This window comes from Syngnathus floridae, chromosome 10 (genome assembly GCF_059516105.1).
Source record: "Syngnathus floridae isolate MCC-2025c chromosome 10, RoL_Sflo_1.0, whole genome shotgun sequence".
NCBI lineage: Eukaryota > Metazoa > Chordata > Actinopteri > Syngnathiformes > Syngnathidae > Syngnathus > Syngnathus floridae.
Window position 1 is genome coordinate 4,674,908 of NC_142422.1, and position 17,805 is coordinate 4,692,712.

At 43.6% G+C, this 17,805-nt stretch overlaps 3 protein-coding genes across 3 annotated transcripts; all 3 read right to left on the reverse strand.

The window, feature by feature from the left end:
* Positions 1–76: 76 nt before the first annotated feature.
* Positions 77–4,069, reverse strand: LOC148392017 (uncharacterized). Its single transcript, XM_088387393.1, has 3 exons — positions 2,941–4,069; positions 1,840–2,810; positions 77–1,665 (listed from the first exon to the last, which is right to left on the reverse strand). Exons 1-3 carry the CDS (start codon positions 3,365–3,367, stop codon positions 1,153–1,155), a joined length of 1,911 nt encoding a protein of 636 aa, XP_088243519.1. The 5' UTR covers positions 3,368–4,069; the 3' UTR covers positions 77–1,152.
* Positions 4,070–4,169: 100 nt separating this feature from the next.
* znf576.2 (zinc finger protein 576, tandem duplicate 2) lies at positions 4,170–7,740 on the reverse strand. The gene is made up of 5 exons (XM_088388148.1): positions 7,502–7,740; positions 6,542–6,710; positions 6,200–6,315; positions 5,914–6,057; positions 4,170–5,713 (listed from the first exon to the last, which is right to left on the reverse strand). Exons 2-5 carry the CDS (start codon positions 6,678–6,680, stop codon positions 4,865–4,867), a joined length of 1,248 nt encoding a protein of 415 aa, XP_088244274.1. The 5' UTR covers positions 6,681–6,710; positions 7,502–7,740; the 3' UTR covers positions 4,170–4,864.
* A 418-nt stretch (positions 7,741–8,158) lies between these two features.
* znf576.1 (zinc finger protein 576, tandem duplicate 1) lies at positions 8,159–17,565 on the reverse strand. The gene is made up of 10 exons (XM_088387885.1): positions 17,436–17,565; positions 16,011–16,458; positions 15,284–15,793; positions 11,612–14,916; positions 11,293–11,527; positions 10,934–11,107; positions 10,798–10,860; positions 10,472–10,643; positions 10,230–10,395; positions 8,159–10,142 (listed from the first exon to the last, which is right to left on the reverse strand). The coding sequence occupies exons 2-10, from the start codon at positions 16,426–16,428 to the stop codon at positions 8,967–8,969; spliced, it is 6,219 nt and encodes a 2,072-aa protein (XP_088244011.1). The 5' UTR covers positions 16,429–16,458; positions 17,436–17,565; the 3' UTR covers positions 8,159–8,966.
* Positions 17,566–17,805: the final 240 nt, after the last annotated feature.

The window sequence follows — 17,805 nt, forward strand, 5'->3', positions numbered from 1 at the left end:
TTATCATTTTTTGTCGGCATTTTATGGCATGAATAGATTAATAGATTAATTGTAATAGATAAAAAAAACAATAGAACACATTGCTTAAATTTATATCACAGCACACATACAGAGTATTTGTTATAGTTGACTTATTGATGTTTCAATTCTTTGCAGATACACAGATGGCCAAATGTCATTTTCAAAAGGAAAACCTATTTGGGTATTGGTTGAATGGAACTTTCCCACAAGTCTTTATTTGAGCTACGTTGTGAAATAAGTATGCATTGAACATTCACCCACCACCACCAAATGTTGCTTAAAGAAGACCACATGCAACAAAATGAAAGTCCTGAGCACTATTCCTGAGTAGACGACATAATACGAATCTTATCAGCGACCGTCAGTAATTTATGTCTGTGCTTTACTCTTCCTCTCTAGGAATATTCTGTGGTTATTTCATGTTCATCTAACATACAGCATTCTCGTTCAATTAAATCTAATATATATGAATAAACAAGAATTTAACATTCACCACTTCACTAGATTAATCTGACCTACAATTTGTACTTGTAGTTTGTGAATTTACTACTGAAAAGAAGCAGCTCATTTGCCGTATTATTTGCTAATTGCAGACAACTCCGTAACTACTTTTTCATCATTCTCACCGAACAGGTATTTAAATTTTGCATGAACTGCCATTTTAATACCTCACTGCAGACCATTGCAACCTCAATAAAACATGACTGTATCCATGCATTTTTTTTCACATTCAGTAACATAAAAGCAATATGATCATCGACTTGCAAAACTTTTAGTTGATGTTGCTGAACAAACAATATTTCAAGTATTGAAGAATAATAAAACCCAGTGTTTACCTCCCACATAAAAAAGGTAGAAATTACACAAAAATAAGAATAATCCTTGTACAAATTGAGCAAGAACTGCAAAGGTACCAATGAACACTTTAAATAAAAAAAAATCCTAATGTGCCAAAGATAGGAATGTTTTTTATATCAAGAACTATACATATATTAACCTAAAAGATGCGACTATTGCCGAGGCCACAAAATATCATCTAGAAGTCTGTTTAATGTAGGCATTATATTGTATTACTGTCTCTTTTGGAGTGTTTAAAAAGTCAACCTCCACTTTAATTTCCTGCTACGGCCTCTACATTGAGTCAGAAGATTGAGACTCAGTTTTGATTACGGGGGACGTTGTTGAGAGATCCATAACACAGTTATTCAATTCTTGCCCCGCCACCTCGTATGCCAGCGGCTCACTTTTAATCACAGCAGGAGGTGTTGGAGTGGAATCTTTGTTGGATAAATCCATTGGTTCACACTCTCCATCTTGGATCGTAGGCCAGATGCCGAGGTGTTGATCAGCAGGAATCCCTGCTTGATTTTGGACTTTTGGTACGACCTGCGCAATCCTGGGTGGAAGTGTCAGGTTGTCGCCGTTGGTGGGAACTAACAGGACGAGATTAGTACCAGGCGGTGGTATTTTATCAAGGGTGAGCTTCCAACAGCCATCTGGGGTGGAATCGTCCCCTCTCGTGAGCTGCAGAAGAGCAGAGTTGGTGGCGGGTACGGCCAAGCGGTTTAGCACATGGGTTGGATCGGGGGGTGTATCATTTGTGGTTGAAAAGGTCTCGAGATCGCCCTTCTTCTTTGAGACAGTCTAAAGCGGGGTGGGAAAAAAATGATTGAAAAATGACGTATTTCAAATGAGCACATGTCAAAGCAAGCTGTTTTGATTTATTTGCTGATTGATAGAAACTAAAGTGGTAACAAACAAATCATTGATGATTAAAAAAAAAAATCTTATCAAGGTTGCTTCCTAGTCTTCACTTACCGCAGGTTTAGCAGGCTGAGGTGTTTGGCCGCATGTCTTCAGGTGGCTGTTGTAGTTCTGCTGATGAGGAAAGCCCAGTCCACAGCTCTGACAGAGACAAGGAGAGTTGCCGGCATGGCCGCCCATGTGGGACATCAGCAACAAGGCCGAGCGGAATCCCTTCCCACACTCGGCACATTTGAGGACCCTCTGGTGAGCTCCGGCGTGGTTCTTTAGCTCCTCGGTGGTGTGAAAGCTGAGGCCGCACTCCAGACATCGGATCTCGTCCCCTTTGACCTCACTGCTGCCCCAGCAGCCGGTGTCCTTCTTGTGTCGCAGGAAGTCCCCCTGACTTGAAAACTCTCTGAGACAAGCCACGCAGTGGATCCGCCAAGGTTCGCACTTGTGCTGGCGGTAGAGGTTGGCTAGGCGAAAGTGACAGCGGCACCTTACGCACGTGTAAGGCGATAGGCCAAGGTGGGTGAAGCTGTGTTTGAGGAGCGCGTCCTTGTTGCTGAAGGTCTCGGAGCAGTCGGTGCATTTGTAGATGCGGTAGCACGCCTTCTTCTGGTGGCGCTTGAGTGATTTGGCCTGGGTAAAATGGCGGCCGCATTTTTCGCAGACAACATTAGGCATGGATTTGTGCAGTTCCACGTGATGCTCGCAGGCCTTCAGGTTGGTGAACACGCGCTTGCACAGGTCGCATTCGTAGAACTGACTCTCAAAGTGAGTATTGGACAGGTGGTGCTCCAGAGATTTATCCGAGGCAAACGACATGAGGCAGATGCGGCAATGCGGCCGGTCTACCTTGTTGGCGGCGTGCGTGCGGAGGTGCACACGGTAGTTGTGGATCTGCGAGAAGCGCTTGCCGCATTCGGCGCAGCTGTACGGGCGCGCTCCCGTGTGCAAGTTCATGTGGTCCTGCAGCTTGAAGTCGGAGGGGAGTCGCAGCCCGCACACACTGCAGACGTAGTCGACGGAATTTGTCGACTCTGCAAAGACAAGGATGGGTGAGGTGTTGTTGCAATCTCGTCTTTTTGTTCATGATGATAATTATTTTGCTGTTACATGTAAAAAGCGCAGTTATTTTGCATCACCATACTCGTCGAAAGCATGCCCTACCATTGCCGAGACTTTCTTCATTCTCATCCTCATCTTCTTCCTCTTCCTGGCAGACCACCGACACATCGCTATCATCAGAATCGCTCTCCACCGGTTGCGGCTTGGGCACCGGCGTTTTTTTGCCACCGCCTTGCTCGGGGGTCTCCACACCAGCAGCCTCTTGTCCACTCTGTGATAATTGTAGCTGTTGACCTGGTGATGCCTGAAGACCAGTATCAGCCTGGAGCCCGGGTGAAGTACGGGCCTGCTTGGATGGCTGCCCTTTAACCAGCGGGCTTCCTCGAGGCGGGTCAGGGGTCGTCAAAGCTGGAGAGGGGCAAGGTGACTGCGAGTCGTCACATGACGTAGAGAGGCTTTCCTGACGCTGGAGGATGTCGGGAAAGCCTAATTCTGTTAGTTGGATATCAATTGTGTACTGTACAGACATTTTGGCAGCCGGGATTTAATTTGGTGGAAAATAACTAGCCTCGCGTGTGTGCTCACTTCAGGTACTGCTATCGGCTACAACGACCGGGCACTCCCAACAAAAGACTCCTTGACTTGAGGCAACTTCAAGTTAGTCTCTTCTTGAAATGTTTCTTTATAAAAGACTTGAGGCAACTTCAAGCTTGTCGCTTGTTCTTTAAATGTCTCTTTCATCTGAAATGTTCAACGTTGTCCGCTTTAATGTTTAATGAGACCAATCGCCAGGCCTCTCAGTCAGGGCCAGCGCTATTCCAGCATGCTCGTTCTACATACTTGTTGTGAGAAAGTCTTGAGCCGCATCTGTCAAACAGTTAGATGGGTCTTCATTCCTTCAAACATGCCTTTCGCTCCACGTTTACTTTGTTGAAGACATCCTTGGAATTGCTTCGGGAATCCACCTTGAATGAGGCACGCTGCTCATCTGGCAGATGGACTCGCCTTTCTTGTCTGCACTCGGTCCACGAGCGAGGTCAACATCGTCAGTTTTTCATTATAAATAGCGGAATAAAATAGAATTAAGTCCCCTGGGGCTATGACGAAAAGAGTGTTTTAACGACGAAATTTACAGTGAACGCTACACTCTCTTTGCCGATTTGGGCAGCGATGAAAACAGTAAGGCACCACAAAGGCAGGAAGTCGCCGTGAATACAACAGCGCACCTATCGTTCCGGAATGGCATTACACGCCTAAATCGCATCCACGCTAATTACATACGTTTAAATTGAGAGCAGTGTGATGGCTTTAAAACAAGAACTACAAATCACTTCTGCAAAAGCCTGCATGGGCTAAAGTCTGTTTTATTTCATATTTGCACTGTCCAGACACAGCAGTGGGAAAGAAACAATCCAGAGAGAAGACACTCAATATACATTATTTTTACTGTGGGACTCTGTAGCATGATAGAGCCATAAATTTCATTCTCGAAATGTCTTTGACATAATAATTGAATTCAGTGGAAAAGGGAAAGCAGTAATTAGAAATGATGATTACAGTGGAGCAATTGTCCACATTGAACCTAGAGCACCCAGCAAACAAAACTGAGAAGTCTATTAAAAATGTAGGCGTGTTAATTTAAACAGAGCCATGATCAAAATTTTAGGTGTAAAAAAATACATATGAACCAGAGGCTGTACATTATTTTGACAAACATTTAAAATGTAACATCTAATAGCTTACAAAATATGCACTTATTATTGTTAATGATAAAAAACAAACAAAAATCACACCACACAATTAAAAAAACAAAACATTTTTTTAAGTGGATCAAAACTGTCTATGTTTTCACAAATCAACTATTGTTTAGTTAACATTAAGTAAACACTTAGCTAGTCAATGAGATGTCCAATGTAAGATACAGCTTGAAATCCAAACTTCCTACAGTGCCATTTTTCAAAACGTCATCAGCTTACGAATTAGGATCCTAAAACAAGAAATCACTTCCTCTAACCGCCAGTCACGATTATCTTTTGGGGGTCTCCGGCTGCTCCTCGGGGTGGGTCTTCTGGTGAGCCTTCAGCGTGCGCTCGCGGCCAAAGCTCTTGCCACAGGTGGGGCAGGCGAAGCGGCCGACGGCATGCGCGCGCGACATATGCGCCTCCAGCTGCTCTGGACGGCCAAAGCTCTCTTCGCACTCGGCACATGGGTGGGCTTTCCGCATCGTGTGTTTCTCTTTCTTGTGAGTGCGCAGCTGAAGTGAGCTTGGGAAGGAGAGGTCACAATCGGGACACGCGTGTTGCTTGGGCGCCGCAGTCTCTGCTTTCACTTTCGTCTCCTTTGCTGCTTCATCGCCGTCAGCCGCGACAATGGCTTTTTCTTTTGGTTCAGCTTTTACGGCCACGGCGGCTTTAGGGGGGCGACCTCGTTTTGCTGCGCCTGCTTTTGCTTTCTCCTCCACTGGGGCTGCTGGTGTCTCAGGGCTGGCGCCTGTGTTTTCCGCCTCCCCTTCCTCACAAACCTCTGCTTCATCCTTCTTCTTTCGCTTTCCCCTTTTCTCAGTGCTTGCCACTTCCTCAATCTTGACTTGCCGTCCGCGCTTCTTGGCCGGCAGGGTGCTGCCGTTGCACTGTTGGCCTTCGGGATACTTCTTCTCGTGTTCGTTCAACTCCGATTCGCTGTCAAAAGCCTGGCCGCACTTCTTGCAATTATGACTTTTTGCGGGCTCGTCCGGACGCTCGGCTGTCTCGACGTCGGGGCGAGGGTGCAACGCCAGGCGATGCGTACGCAGCATTGCCGCACTCCTGAAAGTTTCGGTGCAATCTTTACACGGCAGCTGCTTCTCTGGACACACATGCCTTCTGTGTGTCGTGAGCTGTTAAATGGAGAACATGAATTACACTGATGAGAAAAGTTGACTATCCAAGCCAGAATACTTTTGCACATAAGCACAGTTAGAACACACAAACTTTCCAAAGGAAGGCCAAAACCATGATTTGAATTTAGAAGGCAGACATGCTAACTAATGCTGCTTTTCTACAATATTATAAGAAGAAAATCTAATATTGGTCTCACTTCAGTGAATGTTCTGAAGCTCTCGTGGCAGTGGGCACATTTGAAGGGCTTGTCATCTTTGCTGTGTGTCGGCTGGTGCAGTGTCAGCTCCTCGGACGATAAAAACGTGCGGTCGCACACGTAGCATGTAAACAGCGTGTTGCCCTGTGCAGAAACGGCACAAGATTACGATTCATTTACTTAAAAAATTACAAGTCGTGATTATTTCCCTAGGCCACTTTAGGAAAAATTATTAGTCAAGTGATCAACTGAAAACATGAGCAACTGGCAGCAGACGAGAGCACACCTGTTGAAGTTGTTGCTTGTACTCTTCCCGGTGGCTCTTCTTCATGTGTCTTTCCTTAGCTTTGGGATTGCAGAAGGTGATGAAGCACTGGAAACACTGTAGATTCTCATGCTGGTCTGAAGGGACGGAGGAAAAAGCAACAAACAGGTGAGATTGCCACTGCAATGCTCAAATCATCTGCGTCAGGATGAATCAAGACGTTGACTCAAAGGCACCAGATGTATCACTTTTTCAACACAATCCCATTTGTGTTACAGTGGTAGAATATATGGAGATCTTTTTCTGGCTAATTTTAGGTCAACTCAAAACGCTGTGATGATATACGATGATGTTTTTACTCACAGGGTTGAGCAGTTTGTGCAAGAGGTCCATTCAGAGTGATGGGCCGCTTCAACGTCTCCGTGGGTTTTTCAGTTGGGGCTTGTGGGGTTGTTCCCCGTCCCATTACAATCTCTTCAATGTTCAAGATATCAGAGTCCATCGTGGATAATTAAGCATCCACAGTGAAATCCTGTGCAAAATATTGATGGTTCAATAGTTAGTTGCCAAAATGATTTCAACCACAATATCAACATAAAAATTGCAACACAAAGTTTTGTTTATCATCTAGAGCCTGACCATCTGCAATTGTTGTACGAGTCCAAATTGACTCTTCACGATTTTCTTTTTCTTAATTGTGTTTTGATTTTTTTTTTCCGAAAATCTACAAATTATATTAGGCTACTAATCAAAACATCCCTCCATTCAGTTAAATTAAAAATAAAATAATTCGCCGGGTAATAATTAAGAATACAGGCTGCACTTCTGAACGTAACCACGCATCTACAACGTATTAACGACGTAAGTTCATTGCGTTGTTTTATTTCCGCCGCTTATCTTTCAGTTCACGTCCATTCGCTTTCCAGCCTTCCCAGGCCGCTAGCGTTAGCCCCACGTAGCAAGCACTTTCCAACGCTATTATCTACACACATGCAAGCGTATTCATCTCCACCCGGAGCTCACTGTAAACATTTAACAAACACCTTTAGGACAAGATAATGGTTGTTAACGGTAAATATCGTTACGAAAATCCACAATTGACAAAGTCGCGAACCATCGTAACACTAAGCTAGCAAGCTAAGCTCTGCTAGTTAGCGCTAACAACACAGAATGCCGCTCAAATAGGATCGTACACTTTTTCGGCTGTCAGTAAGTTTGGCCCCGTAGATGGCGCTTAAATACATTCGTGATGATTGTAATACAAGCGAATGTCTCTAAACAAAGCCTCGTTTTCGAAATATTATTTATGGAGGGGTACGTTACCTCAAAGCGCTCTTTGAATGTAGTTGGACTGACAGATTGACCCCAGAGAAGTAAACGGCAAGCATAGATCCGAGTCGGACACTTCCTGACGCGAGACCATAACCGTTAAGGACAACTAAGATGGCTGCCGTCTACTGCCGTTTACTGGTCGCGTAGTAAACGAACAAAAACGAACCTTCAAGTCAAACAAATCCGAACTGTGTGTACGCAAGTTTTCATGCAGTATTTAAAAGATGTATGAACACAATTAAACGGAGAAAAATAATTGGAATTGTTCCGTTATGATTGATTCTATGTGAAAATTCGGTCACGTGACCAAAGTTTGGTGACGAGATTTATCGGTCAATCTCATTGGTTGCTTTCTTTTAAATCAAATGTTTACATTAAACTGCAGCATTTAATTATTTTTAGTTCTTTTTTCTACCATTTCAAATCTCCTCTATGCGGTGTTTATCAGCGGTCACCGTTTTCTAGCACTTGAGACATAAAATATGGGCAGTGCGTGTTATTTACGCTTTTTCATAAAATCCCTTATTAAGTTCCGTGTGCGTTACTTGTAATAGTACAGAGGTGTAACAAGGTGAACCAAACGAAAACCTTCAGGGTTCTTTTTGAATATATTCAATATTGCTGTACGTCTGTAAAGAAGAAGAAAGGTTAAACGGTCATTTGAGAATTGTAATTTACTTGAAAAAAATTATTTACACTCATCCTGGTTGAATTTCACAGCCATTTTGTTATGCATTATTTTACAGTTCTGCATTACTTCTCAAGTGCATCATATTCATAGGCCTTTGAAAAAAAATAGTTACATATATTAGCAGTAACAATATCCACAATTTAGAAACATACACATTGTGAAATGTTAAATAATCATCAAAAAATTCAATGTTAAATAATAATTTTAAAAAATTAACACATGATAGGAGACAAGCAAATTACTCGAGTCAAATCCACCTTATTCAGTACATACAGTAAGATCTTGACAATAATACAGTCTTCGTGTGCAAAATTGTTAAACGTACTTCACTTTTAAAGATCACATATTCGACAACCAGTTTCTTTTTATGTTGTTATTCATGACAGAAATGTTCCAGAAGAACAACATGGCCAGTGCATATCATTGTGAATGAAGGACAGAACAAACTAGACAATATCGACATGTTTAGTTTTTGTACCGATATCTGATTTTCTCTTATTAATTGAGGCTGTGTAAGGATTTTTTTTTACAATATCCCCTCTAAAAAAGTTTCCAGGTCGGACAAACAACCAGAAAAATCATAAAAACAATGTATCAGTAATTGATGGAAGCTGTAATACAATTGAGGATACAAATTTCAAATCATATTGCACTAGTGTTTCAATTTAGGATGTCGTAGTGCAAAAGCATAAAAACATAAAACACTGGTGCTGTAGTGTTTGAGTCGCTGTTCTTATATAAAAATGGTGACACACCTATTTGGTGCTAGAGGTTCCCGGAACTTGCCTGATTATGAAAATTTAAAAAGCAGTTGTGGTTGCGGGAGATACAAAGAAAGACACAGCACTTGAGGCACATAACTCGTGATGTCCTCTGACAGTTGCCAAAACGACACCTGCCCCCTTCACCCTCTGCGAGTTGCTCTGGCCAGTGGCCCGAACCGTCGTACCGTGTTGTCGCATCGGGGAGTGGGCTTTCTTCCACTGTACCGGGGTTAGGTGGGTCAGGAGAGGGTCGAGGGAGGACAGCGTTCTGAGGGTCTGTGCCGCTGGAGTGGATCAAGGCTTTGGATACGGCCAATCTGAAGTCCATAAGAGACAAAGGTGCTTGTGCGGTCATGTGATCGAGTCTGTACAAAAGCCAGGAGTTGACCAAAGCCATATCAGTTAGGTACCAGAGCACAGCGAGAGGCCAACCTGTTGGTGAGGTGGAAACCTGGATGGAGTAAAGATTCAACAATTCTCGATTGAGGCGAGCCGCCGCCTGGGCTTTCTCAAAGTTACTAATGAGAGACGCCATGTTTTTATGACCGTTTCCTGCCGTGGAGAGAATGAAGCCGCGGTGCGACCTGCGCAGCATCAGCTTGCCGTCCGAGCTTACGAACTCGTCTCCGATCTGGCCCTGCGCTCCTCCGACCCGGCCCGCACCGTGGATCCCTGCCGTTAGGAGGCGCTCCAACATGGCGGGAGTGGAGAGTTCTTGCTTGCAAAGAAACACAGTGCTGCCTTTGGGGACCATTTTCTCGATGGTTTCCTCCTTATTGGACAGATCCGCTTTAAGATCCACATGAAGAAGAAAGCCCCCAAATCCAATCAACGTGGTGCTATGCAGAGCCAGCCTGTTGTTGTGCACCTTACCAGTTAAAGGAATTAAATACTGATCCACTGCTAAGTCACCTTGTCTTCTAAGTGACTGGCAGCCATTTTGGAAGCGGCACAATAATGGCACAACCTTCCACAAAGGGTCCACGGAATCATCGTCTCTCCTGTCAGCGGGATGATGAGAAAAGTCGCTACGAGTTCTTTCTCTCATATTATTATTGTGCGGATCCTGAGCAAGTTTCAACAAGCGCGAGAGTTGGAGGAAGCGGGAAAGCGGCATGGTATCCGCAATCAAGGGCACCTTGGTCAAGTTGTCCCAGTAGAGTCGTGGACTGGGAAACTGCAGGGAAGAAGGAAAAACTGAATAAGTTATGCTAAGTTTTGCATCGAACAATGAAAGCCCCAAATGAGAACTGGATGCACAAACCTTTAAAGTTCCCATTGCAATGTGGATCCCAACAAACTGGGCGATTTCCCTCGCAGTCACGCAGTCGGATGTTTGATTTGTGCAACGGGCCATTTCGACCCAGGTGTCCCAGCTAAAATACCTGGAGAAGTACTCGGTGGGCTCTCTCGTTGCTGCTTTGCACACCCTTCAGAATAATAAAAACATTTCATCGCATTATTTCACATTATTAACTTCTAACGAAATTTTTTTGGCCACCTTACCTTTGTGTGGTTCCGTCTGGCTGTTGAGAGCAGTCGCCGTGGCTCTTATCGAAAAAGGCCAAGACTTCTGCTTCTGCGTCAACGTGCGGTTGCGACAACTCCCAAATTCTTGCATCCTCTTCATCAGAAGCCTGCAGAAGATAGCTCCGCACGTCCGCCGGATTCTGAAACTCTGCTTCGCCAGAGAGTTGCCAGTTGTTAATATTTGATCGTTGCATAGTGAGACAATGTTTACGTTCATTTAAGTAGTTTGACAAGATAATATTTAGGTTCAAACAAGGCAGAATCTCCATTTTTTTATTGATAAAGGTGAATAGAAAACGAACCTTGACCATCAGCAAAGTCGTGAACATCCATCATCTCTGATCCTTCTTGCTGAATGCCGTCATCTGTAACATTTCAAAATGTCTTCCGTAAGCTTCGATTTAGCGTGAACACGTTTGAAAACAAACCAGGACTCACATAAAGAGCAGGTTGTGGTTGGATGGAGCATCCGTCTGACATCATCGGATGCTTCCGGGCTTCTAGCCAGGAGAAGTTCCCTCTCTTCCACTTTCACCGGGTAGAAGATGCACTGCTTGTTGCTGAAGTCCGGGGAAAGGCGGCAGTCGCTGGACGTGGTCTCAGTGTCTGTGACTGCGTTTCGGAAAAAAACGTTTAATTTGCGGGAATATAGGACCAAAAGTGGATCAAATCTGATCTTGATCAGGTTTAGGCTGTTTACACTTCCACTAAAAAAACAACTGCAGTTTTAAAATTTAAACTTAGCTTAACACTAGCATTAGCACTAACGTTAGTTTAACACTATTCTGAGTACTTACGTGGGCTGACAGAGTTCCGATCGGTGACTTGCTCCACGTTCCATTCCCTACTTTGGCTATCCGGTGTAGACCGGGTGTCATGAATCGGGACTCTGGTCTCCTGCTTCACCAGAACCGTGCGAATGTCTCGGTTTTGTTGTGGTTGCGTGCCTGCTCCCGATCCCAGCAGATCTGATGTACTCTCCTCAACCTTGATCATAGCTTGCGTCTCATTTTCAGAGGTGCACTTCAAATTCTGAAATGTATATAAATACAAAAAATCCTTAAGTTTTATTCTTGCATTTTTGCAAAGACAGTGGTGTAGTACTTCTCTTCTCACCTGTCTTTGATTTATACGGGAGATCATTACACGAGGCTGCCCGGGTTCAGCAGTTATGATCTTCTCAAGATAGATTCCTGGAGATGGCTCCCTGTTTGGAGATACACTGGCTTGCTCCTCAATAGTGTAACTTGAGGGAATAATTGAAGGGCTTCTGTGGGAATCAGGTCCTGGAAGAATATCTGTCTGGGCAATCGTCTGATCTTGATGATTAATTTGGGAATTATATTTTAGTTTTTCATAAATGACCTGACAATCCTCCTGTCCTACCTCAAATTCAGTTCTTGTGACAGGACCCGGTTGTAAACATTTCCTCGACACCGCATTCGCTTTTAGACGCGCTCGTCCTTGTCGTTTACATCCTTTTCCCGCTTTCTTTTTCTTCTGGACTAACACCTCCTCTTCCTCATTTTTAACTCCCACCTGTTGCGTGGAGCAGGACACCGACTCCAAGTTTCTCGCTTCGCTTGCTTGATCTTCAGTTTCAAAGCTCCTGGCTTCAGAATTAGCAACTTCAACCGATTCACTTTGGGGAATGTTGTCTTGAGGCAAATTGTTTTCATTGTCCTCCCCGACGGTGACGAGGTCCACTCCAAGAAGATCATCCTCCTTGACGTCTTCTTCTACGGGGGCCCGGTGGTCAGATTCTAAATTCTCAGGTGAACATTCTTGCTGTTTATCTATGGACTCTGCAGATTCATTTCGCTTCACCTCAGCGGTGCTTTCAAAGCGAGGATCCAAATTAGAAGCCTTGTTGTTTTCGATCGGTTCTAATGGTTTCGAAGAATCCGGAGGCTGAACATCGTTTTCACCGGGTAAAGCCGGAGATGGAATCAAAGCAGGAAATGAGACATTTGGTTGACTTTCTTCTAACGCCGTCAAGGGTTCATTACCCCAAGCGGTGGTCGGATTGATCAGACTTTCTTGATGGTCGACATTTAATCCAGAGACGCCTTCAAAGACGTTGCCATTAGTGTACGTAAGTTGAGGACTTTCTAAAACATGTACCATGGCCTTGTGCTTCTGAAGGGAAGCAACTTCAGTGAATATCTCCCCGCAGTTTTGACATTCCAACGCTCGCTTAGAATGCGCCGCGGTGATCACCCCTTCAACCTCCAAGTTGGATGAAGGTTTTCGTTTTCGACCCGTTTTTGGTTTGACGAGCTGGGTTTCAGACGCTTGATGTGATGATGTCTTCAGAAATGACAGCAAGGAGAGAGTTTTGGGGTTCTTTTTGGATTTGCCTTTTTTCTTCTCGGGATTATTTGCAGTCTTGGTTTCGGGGTTTGCCTGGTTGTCTTCGCTGTGTTGGGATGGGTTTTCCGGAGGTGGAATCTCTTGTGCGGATGTTTTGGAAGGGTCCAATTTGTGAACCTTCAGCTGGGGCTGCTTATGACCTTTGAGTAAAAGGAGAGAATCTTGCGTGACTTGTGTGCCGGGTGATTCGGTTTGGTTGTTTTTGGGGCTCATTGTGTCTTCCTTTTTCTTCTTCCCTTTATTTGTCATCTTTTTCACCTTTGTATTCTTGGAAGAACATTTCTGCTCACCTTTAGACTTGATTTTCTTCTTTTGTTTACTTTTATGCTGAGCTCTTGCTGCACATTCTTTTTTCATTTTTTTCTTCATTTTTTTTTGTTTTGCCGGTGAATCCAAACTGACTTCACCCGGAGATGCCGTGTTAGCTTTTTTACTTTTAGCGGCAATTTTTCCCTTCTTCTTTGATGCCACTTTATTCTCCGACGCGTTTATTGCCCCGTCGATCGCGGGTTCTTTTTGCGGAGACTGGCATTGCTGCGAAGGCACTCTTTGTTTTTTATTTTTCTTCTCTTTCTTCCGTGGATTGAAATTAACAAGATGAGACTTTTTGGTTCTTTTGCGTTTCGCTTGTTTGCCATCACTTTGTAAATCTTCGTCAAGGATGGAGCCTATCAGTTCTTGCATATAACCTTGGATGATCAAGGCTCTGGCGGGCTTTCTTTTGCGTACTTTCACAAGTTCTTGAGCTGACATTACATTAACAGGTAACTCCGAGGTCTGTGGGGCCTCTTTATTGGATGAATTTGAAGGACCCTTTTTAGCAGAAGCAACCGTGGCATCAGAAAGACTCTCCACCTCTTTGTTGTCCTCCTTTCCATCAACCGGTAACTCTTCATCTTGTGTCGTCTTCTCTCGGGATTCCTGAGGGGTCCCGTTATCGGGTAACGAGTGGACCTGAGCTTCACTGGCTTTTTGATTCTGATCCTCCTCTTGTGAGTTAGCTCCAGGTTCCCCTAAATCTTGTATGGGTGTCTGTGGTGGGGCTAAGGTGGAATCGCAGAGATCTTGTTGATCCGTGTGGAGTGATGTCGGGTTCTTCTCAACTGTTGGTTGCGACAACGGGATTGTGCTTTGTAGAGATGACAAGTTTTGCTCAGCTAAAGGCCCGAACGATGGGACTGGCGAGCCGGTATCGTGCTCATTTACAATACTTTGATAGGAAGTTTTCTCCAGTTCAGTGGTTGGTACCAACGAAGGGTTTGGGATTTCTGGTGGTTGCTCACTTTGTGATGGCTGCTGCTCTGCAGTTGGTGTCAAGGCAGGGGTTAGTTCTAATACGACCGTTTGCTCGAGGTCTTGGAAAACCAGCGACTTAAATAAATTGGAGTTTGTTGACTCAATCCCAGGTTGAGGATGAATTTGATGCATGACCTCTCCCCCTGGAGAAAATCGATGTTCACTTGGAGCAAGACCGAGTGCCAGACTTTCACCTGACACAATTTGCGAGCCCAACTCTGAGAAGGGCGGGTTGATGAACTGCTCGTCAGGTGTAATCGGTTCTAGTATGATCGTTTGTTCCATCGAGTCAAATGGGTTGTTTGAAAAGTCTCCTTCCGCCGTCTTCGATTCTACCCGTGTCGATTCCATAGACTCCGATTGGAGCGGTTTGAGGTTTAAACTGAGCGGTTTGGAGATCTGCTGAACTTCCAATGGTGGTGCATGAGGCGGGACTTGACCCAAAATCACAACTTGGTTTACTTTCTGGACGTTTCCCAAAGATTCGATAAGTTTTCGTATGGGCTCGGTGTCGATGTTGCCATCGACTTTCTGAAGAGGCCCATTGGGCTCCAATTGGAGCAATGACGTTTGGGCGATGGATATGGGAGTTATCACTGGAGTAAAATGATTTATGTGTGACCTGGCTTGCATGGCTTTCCCAAGTGAATCGAGCGATACACTGTGCTTGTTCGTAAGATGACGAAGGCGCATCTTGGGACTTTTGAAAGTTGCCTTGCAAAAAGTGCAGGGATACTTGGGTGTTAAGGCATCTGAAGATGAAGAAAGCAGAAATACATGATTAGACATATTTGTTTAAGCCTTTAAAATAAAAGTAGTCATCCATCACCATATTGCATTTCTTTTTTTTCTTTACATCCATACGGTATAATAATGTAATTTACTATATAATGTCCATTATTCAATTTTATATCACAGATTGTGACCATTGTGTGATTTTTTTTTTTACACAAGTGGTTACCACAGAAAATGAAGATTGTGAGCACATAAAATAACACCTGCCCCTCACATCTATATTGCATTATACAAAAAGCTTTAAAAAAAAAAAAAAAAAAAGTATATGGCTACTTTGGGACGCCCCGTGACACATATGTACTTTCTCGTTTTTTTATCTCTTACCTTGCTCTTTTTTCCGTTTTACTTTAATTTTGGCCTCTTCCGCTTTTCGGGCATCTTCCGGCAAGTGGGACAGCAAATGTTTCTGGAGTGCATTGGACATGCTAAACCTGCTCCCACACTCCTTGCAAACATACGGCCGCTCTCCGGTGTGTACACGACTGTGATACTTGAGCAGTGTTGTTGTTTTGCATGTTTTGCCACAGTCGGGACAGGTGTAACCATCTTGCCCGACGTGAACCTTTTTGTGGAGCGTGAGCTCGGATAATCTTTTAAAGGTCTGGCCGCACAGAGGACACTTGTAAGGTTTCCTTTCCACGTGTGTTTTTTGATGCGCCATGAGCTCGGTGGAGTTGGTGAAGTGGCTATCGCAATGATAGCAGGTGAAAAGCGAATTCCTCAGGATGCATTGCTCGTATTCGACTGGATGGCTCAACTTCAGGTGGCGTTGTTTGCTCTTGGAGTCGCTGAAGATGATGTGGCACTCGATGCATTGCAGGGAAAGCTCTGATGCTGAAATACAACCCATGATTGTTTTAGTACAGAGGGAATTGTGAATAATAATCACCATGGCTGAAATCAGGTTGATTTTTATTCTTGCTAGCTCAATGTCGTCTTGCTTTGCTTTTGATTTTTCTTAGATGAACCTTCTGGCTTGACATAACAAATCTGAGATTCCATCTAAAGCCCACATCAATCTTGCTGAGTGTTAGCAAAACAAGTTACTCACATGTTAGCGGCATAACCACGGGCTTGGTCATGTCCATCTTTAGAGGATCTACCATGGCTTTCTTGGAGGGGTAACGTCTTTCCTTTTTCTTTAACTTTTGTTCATCAGTACCGGGATCTTTGTTTGAGTTGAGTCTCAGCTCTGATGGAGGATTGTTCTTAGGATCATGATCCACCACCATCTCGTCCTTGTTGTTTGAGGGTTCAACAGTCTTCGCTGCTTGTTGAAGGGACTCATCTGTGAGTGTTTCATTAATCTGGGTTCCATTGGTGTCTTCAACAGATGTATCCCTCGCTTCTTGTGCACCTGCTTCTCTTGGTGCTGCCTCAGTAGAATCAGTGTCATTGTTCGGTGGATCCAGAGCAGTTTGGGTGGTCAAAGGGTATTGCTCACTTTCCTCCTGGGTTGGGCTCAGCATGGCTCTTATGCTGCACTAGCTCACACGTCTCTTTGGATCAAGAAAATAAATATTATTATGTGAATACTGAAGAGCTTCCAATTATTTACAGAACTTTGTACATGCAGGTACACATTTAAAAAAAGATGCATGCATTGTTATATCAGGTATTCACAGGCATTTTAGACTGGGATTGCATCCTCTAGTTATTCTATCTAATTTACTTGGTGTCATTTATAAGATGAGAGTAAAGAGTATAGAAGACAATCGATCACACGGGATTTAACAACTGGCACTTCCATGAATGTTTTTTTTGGGGGCGTAATACACAATTTGTCGGCTTTTTTTGAATGACTGAAGAAATCACAAAGTACTGAAATTTGTGAGGCTGAAATAAAATGATCGGATTTATCAATGCAAACACTGAGCTTTTTTTCAATACTTTTAACTTGTTTATTTCGTGTACTTGAGCTTATTTCAAGTTTTGCTCCTATGGAATACTTTAGAATCCCTTCTACACATTTTTCAAATGAGGACCCGGGTAAATAAACACCTGCAGCCATTATTTGAAGATATTCTACATTTTGAGGGAAGGGACAAGACTGTTTTATAACTATATGATTACTTGAAGCAAATGACCTACTTATGCGTATTTGCTAGTGTTTATTGTGCACTATCCAGATGGCCACGGGCAGACAGGAGAATGAATGGGATAATGCATTTGTACTACAATAGACGAGTGATGGGAGCTGGAGCGCAGCTGTTGGACATGAAGATGGACTTCAATTCATTTACTTGCATCAGAAGAAGACTAGGACCAATATTAAGACATGCTGGGCCCAAAACTAAAGATGCAGAGATAAAGTATACATTATCTGCATATGAGGATAAGCCTGGTTAGCATAAATTCAGTAAATCTGTGCCATTAATCCCACTGGGATTCGCTAAAACGTTTAATAACAAAAAGGCTGTTCGATTATGACGATGAGTGTATAAACACGAATGGACATGAAGATGTTTAGTGTTACCTGAGCCGGGTGATCCACAAAAACATCACAGCGTCGTTTTCTCACAAAGCCTACAAAACTGGAGCCACAGCCTTCGTGACGTCACAACCGAGGAGAAGCCGCAAAAGAGGGGAGGGGTCTTCTGGTGATCCAAGCGAATTAGTGCCCCCTAGTGGATTGGAAGGTGAAGCGAACGATTTACAAAAGACTTTTTTAGATTTTTTTTCCTTAAGTAATTCAAAATCTATTTTCTTTTATCTGATTTACATGTTATATTAATTAGATATTGTTGTTTTATATTCTTCATTATTGTTATATATTATATTTATAACTATGACATACAAAGAAATATCCCTTTATCCGATATGTAAATGTATTTGTAACAATTTAC